Below are 23516 nucleotides of genomic sequence, written 5' to 3'. Positions count from 1 at the left end.
TGTTTGCCTAATAATTCAAGAAGTACAAGTAGTACCATGGAAACTGTTGTGACTCGCCGATCTTTAAAAGTGCCGCCGCGCAGTTACGCGTGTCCTCTACATGCGGCGCTGTCTGCCAGCCATGCAGCACCAGCGCCACCTAAGTGGCCAGCCAACCAGCGGCCGCTAGACTTTGACTCGGTTATGATTTGACGTGTTAAAGTGTACACATGTCTTACTCTGTTTACTTGATCTGTGACTTTCATGTATTGCGTCTTCCTTGAAATATATTTGTTCAACTTGAAGTTATAACAGAAATGTCTTTGGAATGCTTTATATAAAATTGGACCTAAATCTTGAAGTACAACTTTATATCCTTTAATAACACACACTTTTGAAATTTTTTAAAATGTAGAGACTCGAAACATTTTACATTGACCTAGTTTTACATAATATGCCCAAAACTTGTAACACTAATTAAACATTTAATTTCACTCTATATTATTGCACAGTTCTTTATCTGTCTGAAATGGCAAGTTTTGGGAGCTGGAAGCTTGATGTTGGCCGAGTGACGGGTATAAACCTTTCTGTCAATCACCATTGTAGACATACAGATACATCATGCCCTATTTTAGACTGATTTCTATTTAATCGTCCTTTTACATTCAGATAAAATCAGCTTTGGATTTAAAATGGTTTACTTTATTTCAGTCAATGTACCTGAAAGAAAAGAAACAAACATTGCACATGTATGGCTTAGATACTCACTTATTACTTTACACAATATAGGCACTTTGGTGAGCATATTGTTGATTACTTACTCATTAATTGCTTTTGGTAGAGAGACAAGTCACATTGGCGAGCATTCTTCTCCCACTCTATTATTTTACAATGGAACGGGGAGGAGTGACATTGGCTAGTGTCCTTCTAGTTGCTTTCTGCATGTAGCTTGCAGTCTGTAAATACACGATGCTTCCATATCCCTGAGATACAGATTACACAGCCTCAGCTTTTGTTCTTGTACTATCTTAAGGGAGGAAAAAACAAATTTTAAATCTACGTTCTGTGTCTCCTTATTGGCTCAACTATAATAGAAGTCTACAAAAAATTTTTTGATTCAAGATTATTATCTTTCCACAAAACTGTTATTTACAGAACATCATTCTCAAAGTATGTGATATCATCATCATTGTCATCTGAGATTTCCTTTTGGACCTGTTTCACAAACTTCACTCTTTACAGAACACTTTTAATTACCTCTAATATGTCCAAATTGATATTTTACTTTGTTGTATATCAGCTAGTTTGCATCATTTATTATTAGAATAGTTTTTTTGTTATCTCATGAAGTTGAATAACGTCAGTGAGCCTTTATTTTTTATGACTCAAATTAGAATATGGACTAGTTTACTAACGGAAGTTTGTCGGACTTGGGTATAAATGATTGGTTTGTTGTATGGTTATTTTTGTTGAAAGTTTTTGCTATTTTTAAATACCACTTCCTTTTACACTGCCTTTTGTGTGAACAGCCAGAAAGCAATGGAGAAAGTGTTACTAATAATTTACAGTGCACAAGTCCACAACTCAGCTCACCAAAACTGAAATAAAATGTTCTAACAATCTATTAATAATTCAGAAAAATGGAAATGAGCATACGGCATTGTGGGCCGGGAGTCCCACATTAGAGGAAGTTCGGCTGCCGAGGGCAAGTACTTATCTCATTCAACACCACATTGGGCGAGTTGCGCGTTGGAGAGGGGGGTGAAATGATAGTGAGAACAATACAACACCCAGTCCGTGAGCGGAGAAAATGTTTAAATAAAAAATAAATAAAAACCTAACCCGGGCCTCTCGGTGTGGCATTCTGCCGTGCTGACCACTCAGCTAATGGGGGTGGACTTAATAATTCAAAGAAGTCAGGAACTATTATGATAAATAATTCTAGTGTTGTTGGATGAATCCATATATTCTGGTAATATTTCACAAACATAATAAATAATTTTGCATTTCATTAAAGTTTTCCTATCATGTTCAGTACTCGACAAGCTCAGAGATGACTTCCACTTAAAGTTCCAAGTTGTGCTATTTATTTCCCTGTCTGTTTTAAGTACAGTTAATTGCTCACCTTGAAAATATTGAGTAAACTAAACTGCTTGCTACACTTTCTTAACATAGCAGGCAGCACACACAACAAAACTTCAAAAACGAAACACAGGCTTTCCGGTAAATTATTAAACCAAGAAAGGCCACTTTTATACATTTGCAGTAGATAACATGATACGTAATTTGATCAAAAACAATCATGCCAGTCAGCATAAATGCCATCTGAGGCATAGCAGACAGAATAATGGCACATTTGGTAGCAGGGCAAGATAAGTCATGTATTGCTGACGCCGACGCCGACAATGGTGGTGATGGAGTAACCTCCCAAGTGAAGACCCTTTTTGTGTGAACAGCAAATGGAAAGCTGCCTCAGATGCTTTCAGCATCTGCAGCAGTGCTCATATAATAGCACCCGTTAAGCCACAGAATGGGAAAGGGGAAGACATTTTGTACTACAAAATTATTTATATAATTGTTAGTTGAAGACCGACAACTTTCTCAATTTTTCTCTGAGCAGAACTTTACTGTTTATGCTCTACAGAAATCTCAGCCTGATAACTATTTACTTTTGCCATCCAGAGTATTTCTAAATGAACTGAGGCTAGATTGTGACTGAATTCTCTCTTTTTGTAACATCTGTAGCTAGGTTAAATTATAATATCTTGAAAATTGGCACATCTCCATCATTACACTCACCAGTGTGTTTGTGTGTGTGTGTGTGTGTGTGTGTGTGTGTGTGTGTGTAGTGAGTGAAGTGTTATATGAAACAATGTGTGTATAGTATGTACAGTGACTGATAGTGAGATAGGAGTGAACAGTGTGGCATCACATTATTTAATAAGTTATTTGTAAAAAAAGTATTGTATACCAGGAGTAAAGCTAATGATTGTCTCTAACTAGAAGTCTGTAAATATACATGTATACGAATTAGCTTATTTGAAATTGATCTAAATTTGTAAATATATCTAAAAACAAAGACAATGTGACTTACCAAACGAAAGCGCTGGCACATCGATAGACACACAAACATACACACAAAATTCTAGCTTTCGCAACCAACGGTTGCCTCGTCAGGAAAGAGGGAAGGAGAGGGAAAGACGAAAGGATTTGGGTTTTAAGGGAGAGGGTAAGGAGTCATTCCAGTCAAACTCTTTGCCTCTGTATATGTCTGCTTGTGTCTGTATATGTATGTATGGATGGATGTGTGTGTGTGTGTGTGTGTGTGTGTGTGTGTGTGTGTGTGTGTGCGCGCGCGAGTGTATACCCATCCTTTTTTCCCCCTAAGGTAAGTCTTTCCGCTCCCGGGATTGGAATGACTCCTTACCCTCTCCCTTAAAACCCAAATCCTTTCGTCTTTCCCTCTCCTTCCCTCTTTCCTGACGAGGCAGCCATTGGTTGCGAAAGCTAGAATTTTGTGTGTATGTTTGTTTGTGTGTCTATCGACGTGCCAGCGCTTTCGTTTGGTAAGTCACATCGTCTTTGTTTTTAGATATATATTTTTTCCCCACGTGGAATGTTTCCTTCTATTATATTCATAAATTTGTAAATATATATAAAAAACAAAGATGCTCTGACTTACCAAATGAGAAAGCACTGGTAGACACAATAAAAACACACACAAATTTCAAGCTTTCGCAACCCAAGGTTGCTCCATCAGGAAAGAGGGAAGGAGAGGGAAAGACGAGAGGATGTGGGTTTTAAGGAAGAGGGTAAGGAGTCATTCCAATCCCGGGAGCGGAAAGACTTACCTTAGGGGGGGAAAGAGGACAGGTATACACATATGCGCGCGCGCACACACACACATCCATCCGCACATATACAGACACAGGCAGACATATGTAAAGGCAGAGAGATTGGGCAGAGATTTCAGTCGAGGCGGAAGTACAGAGGCAAAGATGTTGAATGACAAGTGATGTACAAGGGGCGGCAACTTGAAATTAGCAGAGGTTGAGGCCTGGTGGGTAACGGGAAGAGAGAATATATTGAAGGGCAAGTTCCCATCTCAGGAGTTCTGATAGGTTGGTGTCAGTGGGAAGTATCCAGATAACCCGGACAGTGTAACACTGTGCCAAGATGTGCTGGCCATGCACCAAGGCATGTTTCACCACAAGGTGATCCTCAATACCAACAAACACTGTCTGCCTGTGTCCATTCGTGCGAATGGACAGTTTGTTGCTGGTATTCCCACATAGAAGGCTTCATAGTGTAGGCAGGTCAGTTGGTAAATCACATGGGCGCTTTCACACATGGCTCTGTCTTTGATCGTGTACACATTCCGCGTTACAGGACTGTGGAGTAGGTGGTGGTGGTGGGAGGGTGCATTGGACACGTTTTACACCGGGGGCAGTTAAAAGGGTAGGAGCTAGAGGGTAGGGAAGGTGGTTTGGGGATTTCATAGGGATGAACTAAGAGGTTACGAAGGTTAGGTGGACGGCGGAAATACACTCTTGGTGGAGTGGGGAGGATTTCATGAAGGATGGATCTCATTTCGGGGCAGGATTTGAGGAAGTCGTATCCCTGCTGGAGAGCCACATTCAGAGTCTGATCCAGGCCCGGAAAGTATCATGTCACAAGTGGAGCACGTTTGGGGTTCTTCTGTGGGAGGTTCTGGGTTGAGGGGATGAGGAAGTGGCTCTGGTTATTTGCTTCTGTACCAGGTCGGGAGGGTAGTTGCGGGATGCGGAAGCTGTTTTCGGGTTATTGGTGTAATGGTTCAGGGATTCAGGACTGGAGCAGATTCGTTTGCCACGAAGACCTAAGCTGTAGGGAAGGGACCGTTTGAAATGGAATGGGTGGCAGCCGTTACAATGGAGGTACTGTTGCTTGCTGGTGGGTTTGATGTGGACGGATGTGAGAAGCTGGCCATTGGACAGATGGAGGTCAACGTCGAAGAAAGTGGCATGGGATTTGGAGTAGGACCAGGTGAATCTGATGGAATTCAGGAGCAGTGATGCCAGACAGTGCCGAAAACTGGCTGAAAGTAATTAAAGAAGACTTCTGAAGCTCAGAGAGAACCACTCACAGGAGTCTGCTGCTTTACATTTAGACAAAAATCCTTTAAATGCAAAATAGGTTTTTCAAATTAAAGAAAGATACGAAACTTCGCATTGTATGTTATTAAGAATAACTATTAACATATTTACTCGAATCTAAGCCGCACTTTTTTTCCGGTTTTTGTAATCCAAAAAACTGCCTGCGGCTTAGAATCGAGTGCAAAGCAAGCGGAAGCTCTGAAAAATGTTGGTGGGTGCCGCCACAACTAACTTCTGCCTTCGAATATATGTAGCGCTACACAGGCATGCTTTGTAGGCACAAAGATAAAACTGGCACCAAAACCTCTGCGTCAGTAAATAAATTTAAAAAAAAGGTGGAAGACGAGCTTTTTTTCTCCGCCCCGAGTTTCGACAACGGTATTTTCATAGATTATCCAACGAAGTAAATACAAATTCCGTATTGTTCATCTTCGAATGTAACAGCATTTCAATATACTACGAAGATCCAACCGGCAAGGCTGGGATATTTGTCAATATGGCCAAATCTGCGTTCTGAATTTTTTCCTACCTGTGAGAAGAGATGGTTGCTAATAGGAACTTGTATGAATTGTGAATCATATGCAGCATTCTCTTCACCATAAGAATAATATGAAAATAAACATTTTGCCATGTATTGTTTCGTGTTTGCTGCTATCTCATTTAAATCCTGTCTGCCTAATAAACTACAAAACTAGAGTGAGACAACAGCAAACGCGGAAGAATATACATATCATGTCATGTTTATATTCGTATTATTCTTATGCCTAATAGTGATACAGTCAGAAATGAAGCACGGCAATTGACTAGATTTTTAAATCTAAGATAAATCTAATTTCTGTGCAGAATGTAATGTACTAAAGAGGCACCTGCAAAGATTTTCAAATGGAGAAAAATTTTCGCTAAACTTTAATTCAGAACATGTTCTATCATACGCAGTCTTTTATTTGGTTCTTGTTGATCGTTATCAAAGAAAGCAGCAGTGTAAGTAACAACAAATAGCAGTCTCTTGCCATTGTTTCGCTAATGAGACGATTTCTCTCTCTCTCTCTCTCTCTCTAATTGTAAGCGGCAGTAGCGCGCACAAAAGCAAGCTATGCCGCGAGCGGCGACAGGCCGTGAACACGCACTATCAGAATGTGACAAACAATGCATGACACAGTACAGTAATGCATTTTCAGCTTAGAGTGACGTAAACACCTATAACAAAGAAAACGGCGCTTATCAGATCAAAGAAAAATAAGCAATCAATTCAAACCAGATGAAGCACGTGAAAAAGGAAGAGTACCCGTATAAATACGGACGGAGCGCCTGACGCATAGCGATGGCTACCTGGTAAAGCTTAACTGCTTACGACTCTAACCAAACTACTGTAGCTGTATTGTCATTCATTCGACCTAAATTGTGTCTCATATTACAATGGGTCAACTTTGTTTCGATTTGGAGATGCGGCCTAAAACTTTTCTCTCCCCTTGAATTTCGAGTCTCAAATTTCAGGTGCGGCTTAGATTCGAGTAAATACGGTAATAAATAGTTGCACTCAGAAGCAAAGCCTGGACTTTGATGAAACTTTCACTCCGTTTGTAATGCATACCTGATCAAGGTATTTATTTGCTATGGGTGCTAAAAATGCTATTAATATTGACCGGATAGGTGTTGTCATGGACTTCTTACTAACTGTTGTATGTGAAGAGATCTAGGTGAAAGTTCCAGAAGTAGATCCACTTATGAAGACTTAATCCACTGGCAGGCAGTCAAAAGGATCGAAAAGGTACCAAGAGTATGAAGCTATTGTTTTCTAATGCTGAGGATTGCCAAATAATAGATTATTGTGATTCAGATTGGAAGGCAGAAAGCTGACAGCTGGATGTCTGTCTAAATCTCAAGAAGCATTTGTATCCTTTCATAGTCAGAAACAACCAGCAGTGGCCCTCTCCTCAACTAAGGCAGAATATATGGCCCTGAGCTAGGCATGTCAAGAGGCCGCGACTTCAAAGGTAGTCGCCCAAAGTCAGTGTGGAGCACTTACCTTCAGAGCAATTGCAGGCAGGCATGATGACATCATCTCTGGCAAAGCCTCACCATCATGTTTTGCTACAAGATTTTGAACTGCAAATTTTAATTTTTTGTGGACATAACTTTAGTGGCGGTGTCAGAATTTAGACTCTGTACCTCACTTATTAAATTATTGTTGGTGCTGCTATGCTGTAATATGGATGCTCAGAGTTTTTATCCCATGTAGTATATTGTTCAAGGGTTTGTGTTACAGTTTTACCACATTAAGGTCTGGGTGGTAAACGTGTTTGTTTCAATCAGTTATTGCCTGTAAATTACTCTGTCAGCAGAGGTAACCAGAATGCATCACAGCATTTTAGGTTTTTTATTGTCTTCATTTGACAGTTGAATTGCAGTGATTTTGAAGATTCCTATATAAAACAGATATTAATTAGTGGAGAGCCAAAGCCATAAAAAATTATGGTAAATACAAGAGGTATTTTGGGACCATATTTTCATATTGTATTTCTGTCACAGAGACCAGCACAATGCTTTCACCAGCCCAAGGGCCAACCCCCGCTGCTTCTAAAGGGAAGGTACAAGCAAGACCTGTTATTGAAGATTATCAGCTGCCTGCAAAGTACCGGAGGAGGCCAATTGATGAGAAAGAAATTGAATATATCAATGTGAGTTGCGTTAAATCATGCTCAGTAGACATAAGTTTGCAGTAAGTAGCTGACTTTTATGGAATTAGCTAGGGGAAAAAGGTGTAAACATTTGACACTGTAGTTATTTTTCAAGCAGTTTCCAATTTGTTTAAACATCTGCACTTCTCCACCAGTGTGTTAACTGGATAGCAGTATTCTAATTGCACAGTCATTCCTGCAGTCTTCTCTTGTTCGGTGTTGGTGGCAGGTTTGTAAACTGTTAAAAGTAGTACTGGTCTAATTGTTTGGGCTAAAATACGCTGAAATGACAAGTCAGAGGAAACCACCTATGTCATGTCAAGCCACCTCCTACCCAGCTTAGTGCAGCACCTTAACATGACGTGGACTCAACTTGGTGTTGGAAGTCCCCTACAGAAATACTGAGCCGTGCTGCATCTATAGCTGTCCATAACTGCGAAAGTGTTGATGTTGCAGGATTTTGTGCTTGAGCTGACTTCTAGATTATGTCCTATAAATGTTCGATGGGATTCATGTTGGACAATCTGGGTGCCCATATCATTTGCTCGAATTGCTAGTGTTCTTCAAACCAGTCACGAAGAATTGTGACCTGCTGACATCATTGTTCTGGAACATGAAGTCCATGAATGGCTGCGAATGGTCTAGTAGCTGAACATAACCAGTTCCAGTCAGTCTTCAGTTCAGTTGCCCCAGAGGATCCAGTTCATTCCTGCAAACACTGCTGACACGATTATGGAGCCACCACAGTTTGCACAGTGTGTTGACAACTTGGGTCCATAGCTTCACGGGCTCTGTGCCACACTTGAACTCTACCATCAGCTCTTACCAACTGAAATAGGGTCTTACCGGCAAGGCCATGGTTTTCCCGTTGTCTAGAGTCCAACTTGATATGGAGACAAGTCGAGGAGAGGTGCTGCATGAGATGTCGTGCTGTTAGCAAACGAACTTGAGTTGGTACTTTGCTGCTGTAGCCCAAATATATCAGATTTCACTGCACTGTCCTAACAAATACATTCATTGTACGTCCCACATAGATTTCAGCAGTTATTTCATTCATTGTTCTTTGGCTGTTAACACTGAAAACTGTACGTAAATACAGCTGCTCTCGGTCATTAAGTGCAGGCCGTTGACCACTATGTTGTTTGTGGTGAGAGATAATGCTTGAAATTTGGTATTCTCAGCACACTCTTGATACTGTGGGTGTCAGTATATGGAATTTCCTAATGATTTCCAAAAGGGAATGTCCTATGCTTCCGAAGTTCTGTGACTTACAGTTAGGCGGCCATAATCATGTCGGAAACCTTTTCACATGAATCACCTGGGTACAGATGACAACTCTGCCAATGCGCTGCCCCTTTATTCCTTGTGTACATTGTACTACCCCTATCCGTATATGTGCTTATCACTATCCCATGACTTCTGTTACCTCAGCGTAATAACTGTAATACTGGTTGTTCAGAACAATCAGTGAAACAGACATATCTACCATACAAATAATGGAAAATCCAGGATGCCATGTAAATGAAGTACACAGTTACCAGCTTTGTTGTCTTTTGCAGTTGCTCATATTTTCTGTAGGTTTTTAGTGTTATAATCTTGCAAAACTTGTGTCATTGATTTGAATCCATTTTACAGTAAATGTATGAGAGACAAATATGTGCTATTGAGCTACAACTGTGTTCATAGGAGGGGACTTCAAAAAGTAAATCACACATTATTATAGCAAGCCATGTAGGTTTTACTGAGTGCAGCACTATGGTTCAAAGTGATTCAGTACATAACACTGTTGTTGGAAGGTTCTACCAGTTGTTCAGTTTCTTGGTTATAGTAAGCTAGTCTTTGGTCATGGAGCTGTTCATGAACTGCTGTATGAACATCCTCATTATAGGAAAATCTCTTTCCCTCCAAATGTTCTTTCAGCTTGCTGAAGAGATGGAAATTGGATGAGTGTATGATCGGGACTTCCTGATCAACATCACCCATACCTGTGCAGTCTTGATCAAATTGTTGGCACCATTTCAGAACAGATGGATGCGACATTGTACTTGGTTCCTATGTTGCCAGAATTTCAAGGTGCATTTGTGTGCAATTTAGATGTTTTGCCAACAAAAATTGTACTGTCCACGTATCTCAACTTTGGAGTATGTTTCCAGTTGTCATGCCATTTCAGTCACACACTGTGATGCACGTCTTACCTTTACCACAGCAGAACTGTATATTGAGAAAACCCAGAGCAAGTACACTCCTTTCAAAACACAGCAATCTTGTCTGTAACTTACTTTCTGAAGTCTCTACTTAATATTGCTGATTATCATTTTGTTGTGTTTAGATGGAAATTAATATTTATGTCTGAGATAATGATCAGTGTATAGAAAATAATATTGTTTACAATTCTGGCTTGATTACATGAAAGAAAAGCTCTGCCAAAGAAAAGTAAATCATTGGAATCAGATTACTGTCACTTAAGCAATTATTCAGATGGAGTTTCAGCCATTTCCATTTGTTTATATTATCTGTCCAGTCCAGAATAACTGCCAAAGGAGGAATTCCGTTTTAAAGTCCAAATATACAGAATAATTTGATGATGAAAATCATTTGGAAAATTTGCTTGCCATTAGCTTCATGCACATATATAATTGGATATTGTCCTTGCTTTTTTAAAATTGCAATTTATTTCTCCTGTTTGTCTTGTTCTTCATCCAAAATTTATCCTGTTGTAGAATCTCACCTAAGTATTATTCAAAATGTCCCTGCCAGCCATATGTGAGACATTAATTACACATTGTAAGAAATTTCCTTAAGTATGCAAAATACTTTCTTCTGAATTTAATATCTTTCTTGAATGAGACTTTAAGGTTTGTCTGAAAGGGTCATCATCGTCATCTGGTCCACTATCTCAGTGGATGTCACAGCACTTGTCTGTGGTTTTGGCATTGTCAAGCTGAAGGAGAGGGTGCTCCATGTGTGGATGAACACTTCAAATTCTAAACTCAATTACAACATGCTGTTTCTCATGTACCATCATATTTATGTTAAACATCACATTACATGCTGCAATTCAGAGCCCTCTAGTGGCAGGAGACTGCAAATATGTAGATGTAAAGAATAGAGATGTAGAATGTTAATAACATTTGTTGTATTTAAAAAACTTCAACAGTTTTCACCTAAAACACTCAGATGGGTTAGTTATTAGCATGTCGTCGTATATGGAAAGAAAACCATGAGGAGATGACAACCCGCCCACTCCCCTAGGGAGCTCACAACTCTGCTGGCCAACACGGAACCTGAGCCCTTGAAGTGCTACTTCACTTTCTGTGCTGCAAGCCCATTCTTCGACTATTTTTTTCTCTCTGCCTTTTGGTTGGATGTCTTCTTGGTTTATGATTTTTGGACATTTGTCTTGTTCTTTTTTCTTGTTCTTCTTCCAGCACTTTACACATCTTTTCATCCTAAACTACATGGTCCCCATTGTTTGGTTTGACCTACTGTTCCTCCTCTTCCAAATTTTATGGAAGTATGGTTCATGCAGGCAAGGCAACGCAGTGCAACGTATATTCCACATATGTACATTTCTGTCTTAGCACGTTTAACAACTGGTGTAGTCAAGTACCTCCACTGTGGTAGCCCTCTGATCATGCAGGGATCACACTATTGGTGCCTGAGCTTGTAACTCCCCACATATTCCAAGGAGAATGTGATCGTCGTCACGGGGCAATGAAAACTGGTTTTGTAACCATTGCTAAGGCTGGAGGCAACCGTGGGGAGAGCCCTCGTTTGTAGTGAGTGGCACCATGGCAGATGACTCGCATATGAACTGGATTAAGCTTCCTTCTGCTGGTGACTGCATGGTTCCAGCAGTCTTTTTCTGAAAGGAAAGATTCATACAATGCAGAGTGATGTGACCCCAAAATGTTTCCTTCCGTGGCCAGGACATAGGGCTAAGAGACAAGAGGAGAAATACTCCCCACAATACTTCATTCCTTTTTGGCCACAAAGCCATTATTCTTTGTTGAACGCCTTGAGGACAGGTTTAGGGAAGTAGCAGTAATCTCAAAAACGAAGAGTGGTTCATATCTGATTAAAATAGCATCTCCCTTCCCGGTGACGAGAGCAGCTCACTTGTGACAAGCCAAATGAAATTCCTATAGCTGTAAACCCCCCCCCCCCCCCCCCAATAGCAGTTTCACTATGATACAGGGTATCATCTTCCACAGGGACCTTCTTTTACAGACCAGTGCTGAGTTGTGTCCCGGTTTGGAGTGACGGGGAGGACATTTTGTCCATTGTGTCCATTAGGGATCAAAGAACAATAGGGGTGTTACAGGGGCCTTCATTTTGGGCTCTGAAGGCATCTCGTTGCCTAAAAAGGTCGAGGTGACGGTGTATCGATGTGACATGAAACTGTATATACTATCTCCCATGCTGTTCTTCAGTGTGTGTGATTTGGGCACATATCTTTGTGTTGTAAAATAGTTGTGGATGCCAGCTGCACACAAATATTCTTGTGCACTTCCCCCATCTGTGTCATCTGCAGAGGGCATCATTCCCCCAGTGGCCAGACTGCACAGTCTTCCAATAGGGGAAGAAACTCCAAGAATACAAGACTCCTGACTGACTGATGTACCACCCAGCCAGGAAGAAATATGATCTTTGTATCCTGCACGAATGACTATGACGTATGCTACGGCTCCGACATCATTGTCATTTTCTCTAGCAACAGTACCCACACCCTTTGTGCCTTCTTCGTTAGGCCATCAGGACTGCTCATCTATGCCTGCTCCCCTGGTCATTGGGGGCCCTCCTCATATTATTCCAGTATTCCCCCCCCCCCCCCCTTTCACCCTGCAATAGCATCCCTTAGCAGGAAAGGGTCACTCAAGACATTCCCTTTCTAGAATTCTGCTGATCTGCATCGAGATACCAGCCAGTGGCTGAGGGAACCACAATTTACTTGTCATAGAGCTTCGCATTCCTTCTCCATCCCCGAAGCTAGGGCAAGTAAAGTCCTCATGGGTATTAAAATCTTTCAAGGAGAAGAGAGATAAAAGGGGAGACAAAGGAGGTTCTGACAGTCACCTGGCCACTGGACCCTGCATGACCTGATTGAGAATGAAAGTGTGTTGATGCTGTATCGTTCCCTCTGGTGGCAGCAGGTGAACCTAGGGCATGACAATCTGCTTATTTGGTTCCTACAGCTTCCTATCCCCACCCCCCTCTGTACAGGACACTGATAGCATGATCCTCCAGTGGAACTGTTCTGATATTTTCCACCACCTGGCTAAGCTTTGTTGTCTCTTACACATTTCCCTCGTTTTCCACATTGCCATCCAGGGAACTTGGTTCCCAGCATTGTGAACCCCTACCGTCTGTTGGCTATCAGGGCTATTTAGAGAGTAGTGCCGACTGACAGAGCATTGGCTGGAATTTGCACTTACATTCCAGACTGTCTACAGTGAGCATATGCCACTCAATATGACTTCGGAGGCTATGACTGTTTTATGTGCGGATGTCTCTGCATTTTACCATCCGTAATGTGTATCTCCCTCCCAATAGTGAAGTATCTCAGACCACATTGTCTGGACTCATTTCTCACCTCTCCACACCTTTCCTCATTTTAGGTGACTTCAATGCCCACAACCCTTTCTGGGGTGGAACTGTGACCACTGGCCATGGTAGAGCTGTTGAATCTTTGCCCACAGAGCTCAATCTTTGTCTTGTGAATACCGGCGCCCCAAACACTTTAATGTGATGTATGGATCTTAGTCGCCCATTGATCTTTCCATTTGCAGCCTTGGTCTCAGTCCATGATGACCTGTGTGCAGCGATCATTTTCTGATTGTCCTGCCCCTCCTTCAACATCACTTCCCTGGACATCCACCCAGGTGGGCTGTCAACAATGCTAACTGGGAGGCCTTTGTGCTGTCATCCTTAGCACTCCATCATGGGGAGGTATCAATGCGGCTGTCTAGGGCAGAACCCCAGCTATTCTCTTGGCAGCAGACTCAGCGATTCCTTATTCCTCGCGATCCCCACTTCACTTCAGTAGATTGTATCTTGGTGAACTTCAGAAATCGCCATGGCCATTAGAGGTCGCTGACAAGCTCTGCAACATCATAAGCAGCATCCATCAATTGAGAAACTCACTGCCTTTAAACAGCTCTGTGCCCGGGTCCACTATCTCATAAAATGGCAAAAACGAAAATGCTGGGAAAAGTTTGTTTTCTACCATTGGACGACATACCCCTCCTTTGCAGCAGATTTGGGCAAAAATTCACCGCCTGTATGAACCCCCTCCCCAGCCCTCTCTCTGAATGTTGTTGTCTAAACTGACTCGGATGCTTTTCTGGAACATTTTACTCTGCATTATGCTTGAGTCTTTGGGTCTGTCCTCAAAGAGCAGGTCGAGTGAATTCACCAACTTTCATGATATTGTCTCCTAGAACTATGTAATGCTCCATTCAGTGAGTAATAATTCATCATTGCCCCGCCCTTGCCCAGAGCTGGCTCCAAGCCATTCCATCTGCAGTCAAATGCTCAAATACCTATTGATGGATTGTCAGTATCACATCCTTGCCATTTTCAACCATATTTGAGTGAGGGTGACTTCCCATCTCAGTGGCAAGAAATGTGATCATACTGGTACCAAAAACAGGTAAAACACTCCCTTGAGAAGAATGGCTATCACTCAGTCTCACTAATGTTCTCTGCAAGTTGCGCGACACCATACAAAAGTTACCGTCCTGGACTCTCACTCATGGCTTCCAGTTTTCAACCACCTAGCTTTGCATCATGCACTTCTGTTGCTGCTGTACTGTCCATCCATTGAGTATTATCACTGTCCAGAACTGGTCTCTGATGCCCATTTAATGTGGTTTCCCCATCTTAAGCAAACGTGTTTATCACACCTTAATACTCTTTGCTGCCTCAGTAACATCAGCTGGGGCACTGACCGCTCTACACTTTGATCCTGTTCCTTCATAATTTTGGGAGCCTGGCGTATGGATTGGCATGACCTGCAGGTCTGTGGATGCTGGATCCAATACACAGTTGCAGAATCTGATTTGTGTCAGGTTCCTGTGAACAGTCTCCACTAAAGATTAGGACCAATTGCTGCTACTCAATTATATGATACATATTTTCTGCTTCCCTGAGCTTCCGAACTACCATGTCGTTTTTTGTGGTAGGGAAATTCACCTCCCACAACAATGGCCCAAGACTGGAGTCCCAATTGCATTTCACATACAGTGTCTTTGCAATGAACTCCAACCTCCCCCACCGTGACCTCTTGTCAGGGAGCATCTGCATATGCCCCCATGGTGTGTACCCTGCCCTTGGATTCGTCACGGTCTATCATTTGGACCTAAAGACTCAGTGACCCCACGAGCTTTCTCAGCCTGTTCCTCGTCTTCCTTGATGAGTGTTTGGTTTCAGAAGTAATATACACTGACACCTCTGTGGGTGACAGATCCATTGTTTTTGCCTACACACATGGAAGGTACAGTGAACAATGCTCCCTGCCAGACAGATTCAGTGTATTCACTACAGTCCTTGGTTGTGACTAACCAGGATCTCCTTACTGACCTCCATCAAGCTGGGTGATTGGTCATCTTTGTCTGGACCCCAGGTCACCTTGGGACTGCAGGAATGAACATACTGACCAGATGGCCAAGTTGACTATGAGGGTGCAAACTTTGGAGATGGAGTACTGGAACTAGACCTTTGATCAGCTGTACGGTATCAGTTGTTGGAGCTTGGAACACTTGTTTCTATGAGCAATCTAAGGGGACCACGACCATGCGGCAGTCTTCCCTGCAAGCTTCTCACTAAGAATCTACCCTTTTCTGTTGAATATGCATTGGCCATAGTCGGCTGACCCATGGCCACATCAGGCGACATGAGGATCTACCTCACTGTTGGTGTGCTGCCCATCTTACGGTCGCACACATATTACTCAACTGCCCTAATTTAGCTACTTTTTGTGTAACTTTGAACTTATTGACATGCTGCCTGTGGTGCTAGTGGATGACAACAGAGTGGCTGCTCCGGTTCTACAATTCACCAGTGAAGGTGATTTCTGATCATCTTCGTGAGGCTGGGCATATTGCCCTCATTAGCCATGTGAGGAATTGGAGAGGTCTCCTGTCAAATGTTCGACCTAGTGGCCCATGGTTGACCTTGGTAGGCAGTCCAGTGTGGCACCAGCCTTTACCGCCTTTTAAATTCTTCTTTTACATCTGTCATTTGGTTTACTGTCTTGCGTTCTTGTTCTCTCTCCTAAGATTTATCAACTTGTCTGCATCTCTAGCTTTCTTGTGGTAATGGAGGAAACCATGATCAGGTCACCTCCAAATGCATAACATGTCCTAGTTGACTCAGCTGCTTTCTGGATGGAGAAACTCTCTCGCCTTACTGTTTTTTACCCCTCTCTCACTTCTACTTGCTTCTATTTCTTGGTGTTACTGATTCTCAGTTGCAGTTAGGTTCATCAGAATTTGTCTTCTGTGTCCCTCCTCTCTCAGAACTATTCCCGGCTTGATGCATATAGGATGGAGGGACTGATGACATTGTAGTTTGGTGTCTTTAATCCCCTCAGTCCAATCCAACCCAGTCAATTAGTAGGTAACATTTTTATGGCTGGTTCAGGTTACCTATAAATTCTGACATGAGGTTAATGAGTGATAGTAAAATTGATAGCAGAGAAATGCGACATAAGAAAACTATCATCAATAATGATTGTGCAAGCAGAAAATGTGTTTGTAATGTGTGTTGTGAAAACAGATAGATGGAGGAGAGAAAAGAACATAGAGGACAAAATGTGTAAATTTTAGCAATATATGTAACCATGATTGGTCTCCCTCTGTTTTAGTATCATGATACCTGATTTATCCACTTCTCCATAACCTGTGTGGAAATTGATGGAGAAATGTTGACTTTACTTTGACACAAAAAGATTTTTCCTTATAAGTCCAAGGCCGAAACCACATTGACCACCCCTACATACAACAAAGATAACATTAACCACCACCACAACACTTTAATGGCTTCCAGATGGTAACTTTAATGTTGAAGAAGGTCACAGAATAATAAAATTTTTTGCATGTTCTGGTGGTCTTTTATCACAATGGCTTTTACAAAAGCTGTACAGAAAGACTTAAAGAAGTAAGATAACATTTACCACAAGGAATTTGTTCCTGCTTTGCGAACTCTGAGTCCAAAATTTCACAAGGAATTTTTGAAATGATTCCTGTGATGCATTTGCTTTGTGCAGCCAGAGTTGGGCAGCAGTGTGGATGCTGCCTGGGGGGGGGGGGGGGGGAACATAATTTGTTAAGTGCAGTGTTACTAATTAGCTTGATGTATGCTTAATTTGCATTGTTTGAAATCTAAGGAGTGTAATTTGAAAAAAATCTTTTCAGAGTAAAGGTATTTTGAAATTGTTATTGTCATGTAAAGTTCACTGACCTGAAAAAAAATGTGTGGGTACTGCAAGTAGCTATAGAATATATAATTTGGAACTACAGTGTAGCATACAAGCTCAAACATAAATTGAAACAGCTGCAAGCCTGCCCTCGTATTGACGATGAAAGTATTGATAAAGGGAGGACAAAGTAATGGCCTGGCAGGTGGTTGCAGAATTTAGCCCACCAGATGCAACAGGCTGGCCTGAGGAGTGACCGCAGTGTGCACTTAGCAAGTGCTGGGTTGTTGAGGTATGCCAGCCGGGCTGGACTGGGTGAGTGGGTTATACTAGGTTACACAGTCCAGTGAGCCAGCTAGGCTGATGTGCATATGGCAAGATCCAAGTTACATGACCCCGGGCTGGGTAGGCTGAAAACTGTGCCATGTATGACACTATCTACAGTCAGACATTGAAGAGATCTTTTTTGATATACTTCAAAAGTCTTATGAACACTACTAGAAATTTTTGTTACTCTTATTTTAAGGCAAATTGAGGTAATTTGTTTGTATTACATTGCATTTGCTTTCTTTTACCATCTACCAAACTTTCTGATTACAGACTTTACTTCACATCAGTGGCTGTCTTTGCTGTTCTTTCCATATGAAACCAAAAATAGCACAATAATATTTAACTGTTTGCTCCCATCCATGTAAAGCACTCCCTCACTCAAAACTTTGGGATCCAGACAAAATTGTGCTTTCTGACATATTATTATCTGTAATTATGTAGCCAGCTTTGTTGCCGCCTGTGTTTTGCAGTTACTCATATAATTTGGTGCTTAAACAAATTCCCCAAAGAAATGTAACCATATAAATTGCAGTAGTTTACAAGAAAAGTAAATTCTTCATGCTGCACATTTAAAAAAAAAAATATTTATATTTAAATATTGTCTCATAGAATCCAAAATCAAGTACCAGTTGAGAGAGTAGGATCAACAACAAGAACTAATCCTTAACACTGAAAGCATGTTTATTGAACACGCACAAAAGTACATACAGAGCTCCACTGCCTGTGTGAGCAGACAGTGCTCAAATGTAAACGTATGTAGAATGTTCTAGTGGATTACAATATTACATAAATCAGTCCAAGAATCTTCCAGAAATCACAAGTGTTAAATACCCGATAATTGCAGAAAATGGGACTCAAATTAGTGACCTGCACCTTGCCAGTCAGTGCTATAGCCACTACACCTTAGTGGATGATGCAGAGGATGTGACAGTATATAAAATTTGTGTGTGTGTGTGTGTGTGTGTGTGTGTGTGTGTGTGTGTGTGTGTGTGTGTGTGTGGAGGGGGGGGGGGGGCTTAAATTAAGTGATAGTGATTGGAAAATGATGAATATTAGTGCCTTATTCATAGTACTGAGGATTGCTAGCTGGATGGTAACAGTTGTGATTACAGTTGACTCCAGCAAGTGAGTGTGGGGGAGTTGGAAAGGTTTGAGATTTGAGGTGTACATGTGAAATGGGTGGAGTAAATTCAGCCAAAGTTGGGGCACACATCATTTACTATTCTGGAAAAATGGCGAGGGTAATACTTCCCTATCAACCATGTGTGGAGGGAGGGAAGTTACCTCTCTTGTAATTGGAAACAATACAGAGTTTCTTTTCTGAATGAATGAACAAACTGTAATCTAAATGAGTTAAAGATGCTAACTAGTGAAACACTCCAACTTGAACATCTAAAAACAAATAAAAATTATTTTAATGTATGGAGGTATGTGTATCACTCATCCAAGCCACTACCCACTGAACTCTTGAGTTTGTTGAGACCTACAATTGATTATTGAAGGTTAACAAACCTGTATACTGCAAAAGTGCAACCCATTGAAGGAACAATACCATCTAATAGACACTTATGTTATTTTAGATTGTACAAACCCTGTGTTAGATTTTTTGATTTTGTAGGCTTGCAAAATGACAAACTGCAGATCACATTACGTGACTGCCATTTTATCAACTGTTTTCACTCTGTTCATATTTGCACTTCAGTGATGAATATGGTAAAAATGCACACAACTACTTCTATTTTGGAAAATACAGCTGTAAATACTGAATGTGTTAACATGTATCAAATTAAGCAACTGTTTAGATGAAACTTCCTGGCAGATTAAAACTGTGTGCTGGACAGACACATGAATGCGGAACATTTCCCTTTAATGGACAAGTGCTGTACACAGTTTGAATCTACCAGGAAGTTCCATGTCAGCATTCTCTCTGCTGCAGAGTGAAAATCTCATTCCGCGAACTGTTAAGATTTTTGCCAAGTACTGGACTAATTGTGACTTGTGAATCTACTGGTTGTGACAATTCATGCTTTTGCAGTCTTTAGATTCATTAACTTCAGACATCGCTTGCACACAAGCACAGTTTTACGGATAAATGTTTTTGATGAGTGGTAGAACACACATGTCATTATTTTAAAACTGTTCTGTTTTAGCCATTTGAGTTGGGTTCTTTTCTTGTAAGTGTGATTAATAGTACATGTAAAAAGAAATTTTACTCTGTTGGTTTCCAGGCTTATGAATCCACTCTCTTTACTGATGTGATATGCATAAACCAACATAAGGACTGGTGCAGTATCGTGGAGATGACTGCCAATCTACTCTCAACTGTTTATTGGTGGATGTGGTGGACATAAGCTTTAATCATTTCTTGGACACAAAATACCTTGTCAAGCACTGGAACTGACCTTCTTTATCTTTTTTAAATGTCTGTATTTATTTAACAAATGAAAGATCACAGATGGAGGGGACTGCAATTGTCATATTCATTGCTCAAGACAATGATTCATACTTAAGAGTTTTAAAATTATAAAAAGGATCATCACACAGAAATACTCCTATAATTCATGTCCATGGCAGACAGCAACTGGATACTATGCAGAACATGTCAGTGGAGGTGCTTCAACGTTTTTCGATAATCAGATATTGCTGAAGTTTGCCATAATGGATCAAGTTGGATACATGTCTTTCTTGGGTGTGTGACTTTGCTCTCAAACCCATTCATTCTCAGAATTTGTCTCTTGACCAAATCAAATGGAAGAGAAATCCCTAAAATATAACTAAAATTACTTGTGGTTTGACACATCATGCCATGAAACTGAGTTTTTCCAGTCATAATTATCTATGTAACTTGTGAACTGTCCACCACTGTCAATTTGACACAAATTAAGTTAGTGTCCCAGTGTACATTTGTAATTTGATGTAATTATTACCAGCTGCCACACATCCTATTTGCACTGGCAGACAGATCTTTGCTTGTTTAAGCCTTTGTTGAAGGAAACCAACAGCCATTGCAGCAACACTGTAGTGAGCATGACAGATGCTAACTAACAAGTTATTTTTATTAGACTACTAACTGTTAAAATATGGACTGTAAGTTGGAGCTAACAGACAAATAGGTCTTGAAACTTAGAAAATGAATCCTTCACATGAAGGAACCAATAGATAAGAAGAAGAAGAAGAAGAAGAAGGAAGAGAAGCATACAAAAATTGGTCTGAACCAGCAGGTTAGAGGAGAGAGCCAAGAGAGCTATTGCAGAACTCTGAAGATTTTGAATGACGTTGCAACCTGTCACAAATGTTTTTAAAAAAGTTTATATCATTGTCTTTACCAGTCAGGACCATTATGTCCATCTTCAGGTGGCTGCACTTCTTTCATTACTCTGTCAATACATTCAGCAGTATGCTGTCTGCTCCTGTCCTGCAAGAGAATGAACCCTGACGATGTGTGCTGTATAATTGATGGCCCAAAACTGGTCGTGCACCTTTTCCAAGTGTTTGAAGAAAGCCAGCTGAACTGACAAAAGCAGATATATTAATTTTTTTATCATTTTTGGCAATTTCTGATTTTAAATATCACCAGGTCAACAAATATTATCACATAAAATGGGAGGACTGTTTGTGTCAGAAGTACAGTGAAAACCCAGGAATCCACTGTATCAGATATCATGGTTCGGCTACATTATTCAGTTTGTTGACAATATATGAACAACTTAGGAGTGACTATCTGATGTCAACAAACTGATGTACATTTTAAAATGATGATGCAATGATACAGTGAGCTCCTGTTTTGTGCCTGTCACCAGACTCTCCTCTCATGTTTTATTGATATTTGTTAACCCGATAATGATTTAAAATTGAAAGTAATAAAAAATAATGAAAATTTTTCATATAGCAGATTTTGACAGTTTAAACATATCTTTTCTCAAGCATTTTAAGACCTTGCAGAAAGTATTTTACAGTATTTGTGACTAGTTATGGTCTCTCTGTGATCTTTAATTGACTAACAGTCACACAGCTCACAAGATCCAGCATGGGTTAAACTGAAGGCGTAAAATGTTGAATCTACTTTTTAATATTATGTTTCTTTTGTCTTTTAGGCTGCATTGCTTGCCATTATCCTGCTACCACTCAGGCCTTTAGGGTGCATGTAGTGGTGTATATAATTTTGAATGTGTTTGATTTAAATATTTGAATGTTGAAGTCTGAACAAAAGAATCTTAATTAGAGTATGTGTAGTTTTAACATTAAGATTCCATGTATGGCTATAGATAAATTCAGATTTCTTGTATGCCTACGGATTATCACTGAACTACAGTCTCCTTGTAATGTGGTATAAGAGAAACTTGCTACAGTTGTCTTTTAAAGCAAATTGTCAATGTATATCTTAAATATATAAAATGAATCATAGTTATTCAAATTAGTAAGTTCTAATTTAATTCTGCTCTTTTACAGAGAGGTGGTCCTGAATGAGGTTTGGGCTTACAAAAAACAGCAGAATCACCAGTATTTCATCAAGGATGTGAAATAGTGAATTAGTTGTATCCTGTACATATTGTATATAACAATATCAAATAATATTTTTCCTCTCTTCATATGATGCATCATCTATTGAAATAAGATTGTGTGTATTTACTAGGAAACATGCCATTGTTGATGAGACCAATATAAGTAGGCAGTGATGATGCAAGTGTTGAATTTTGGAACCTGTTGGCTACAGTATCGTTGCAGACAGCTGTTTTTCAGTTAACACGTGTCCTTTTGCCATTACCTACTTGCCCTCATATACACGTTTGGTCACGGTTAAGACACAGGCCAAAAGGTAATGGGAATACTGGGGAGAAATGTTCTTGCCAGAGAGATTCCTCTGCTCTCCATTTATCTGCATTCAATGTTACCAATATTTTGAGTGGTACAGTGTATACTGTTTTAATTCCACAATAAATAATCAGACTGGCTCTTCCACAAATGGGTTGCTTCTTCTCCATAGATAGAGCAGAAAAAATTTAGTGATTTTAATGAAACAAGGTATGATAATAGGGATGCCTATCATTCTTTAATGACAAAATATTTGCAGTCATTTCCTATTAATGAAAAGAAAGGATTGTTGAACAGGAACTATTGTTTTGAGGGTTGTATTTACCCAAGAAAAGTTAAATAAGAAAACACCATAAGAAATGGCACTGGCACAAAATGTCATTAATAACAAAATAAATGTGGCTGTAAATGAGAGGTCTGTTATGAAGAAATTGATTTGAAAACTAAATCAAAAACCAAGCATTTAAAAAAGTAGCTATTTGAGTGAGAGAAACATATGGTTAAGGAGTGTTGCAGAAAGTCGCTTTCAGGATCCAGAGGAACACATTTATAGGTACAAAGTTACGTAGAATGGTGTGTGTGTGTGTGTGTGTGTGTGTGTGTGTGTGTGTAGGTTTCTAACAAGAGACGGATTGATTTAGAAACATAATAAATGCACAGGGGATGAAACAAATTAGAAAATGCCAAGATATCTCAGACTGGAGCTATGTATGTTTCTTCATCGTTGTTTGTCAGGCATACTTCCATGTAAAACAGGTATGCTCTTTGCATTTGTGGTTATTGTAATTTATGTTTACATTTGGTTCGTCTGAAATTGCTTTATGAATTCTGGCTCTTTCAAATGTCGTAACCAATTTATTTTCTCGTCCTTGCCCAACTAATAGGCCTATTGGCTGTGCAGCCTCTTGGTTATTGACTGACAGCTATTTTTGACTCTCACAATGTATTATGTATACTTCATAATGTAGAAGAACCTTTAAAGGTTCAATAAAGTCATTAGTGCAAAGAAATAGCTGTTTCGAACTGTTGCAGTATGCAACACTTATTTCATACAGTAATTGTTGATAATCTGCCCATAACATTACAGTTATTGCCATTATACTTAAAGTAGCTGCAGCCTGTCTTACTTAATATTGAGCAAAGAAACTACTGAATATGAAACTG

General features: G+C 40.3%; 1 protein-coding gene across 1 annotated transcript in view; it reads left to right on the top strand.

Annotated features, from left to right (window-relative positions):
• Positions 1-22129, top strand: part of LOC126191264 (alpha-ketoglutarate dehydrogenase component 4) — a 46739-nt gene extending 24610 nt beyond the window's left edge. The window contains exons 3-4 of the mRNA XM_049932073.1: positions 7644-7792; positions 21990-22129. Coding sequence (XP_049788030.1) covers positions 7644-7792; positions 21990-22007 — 167 coding nt within the window. The 3' untranslated portion in view covers positions 22008-22129. The remainder of the gene's footprint in view (positions 1-7643; positions 7793-21989) is intronic.
• The last annotated feature ends 1387 nt before the right edge of the window (positions 22130-23516 follow it).

The sequence above is a fragment of the Schistocerca cancellata genome, chromosome 6, assembly GCF_023864275.1.
Source record: "Schistocerca cancellata isolate TAMUIC-IGC-003103 chromosome 6, iqSchCanc2.1, whole genome shotgun sequence".
Taxonomy (NCBI): domain Eukaryota; kingdom Metazoa; phylum Arthropoda; class Insecta; order Orthoptera; family Acrididae; genus Schistocerca; species Schistocerca cancellata.
The sequence above is the reverse complement of the archived record's forward strand: the minus strand, read 5'-3'. Positions and strand labels throughout refer to the sequence as shown.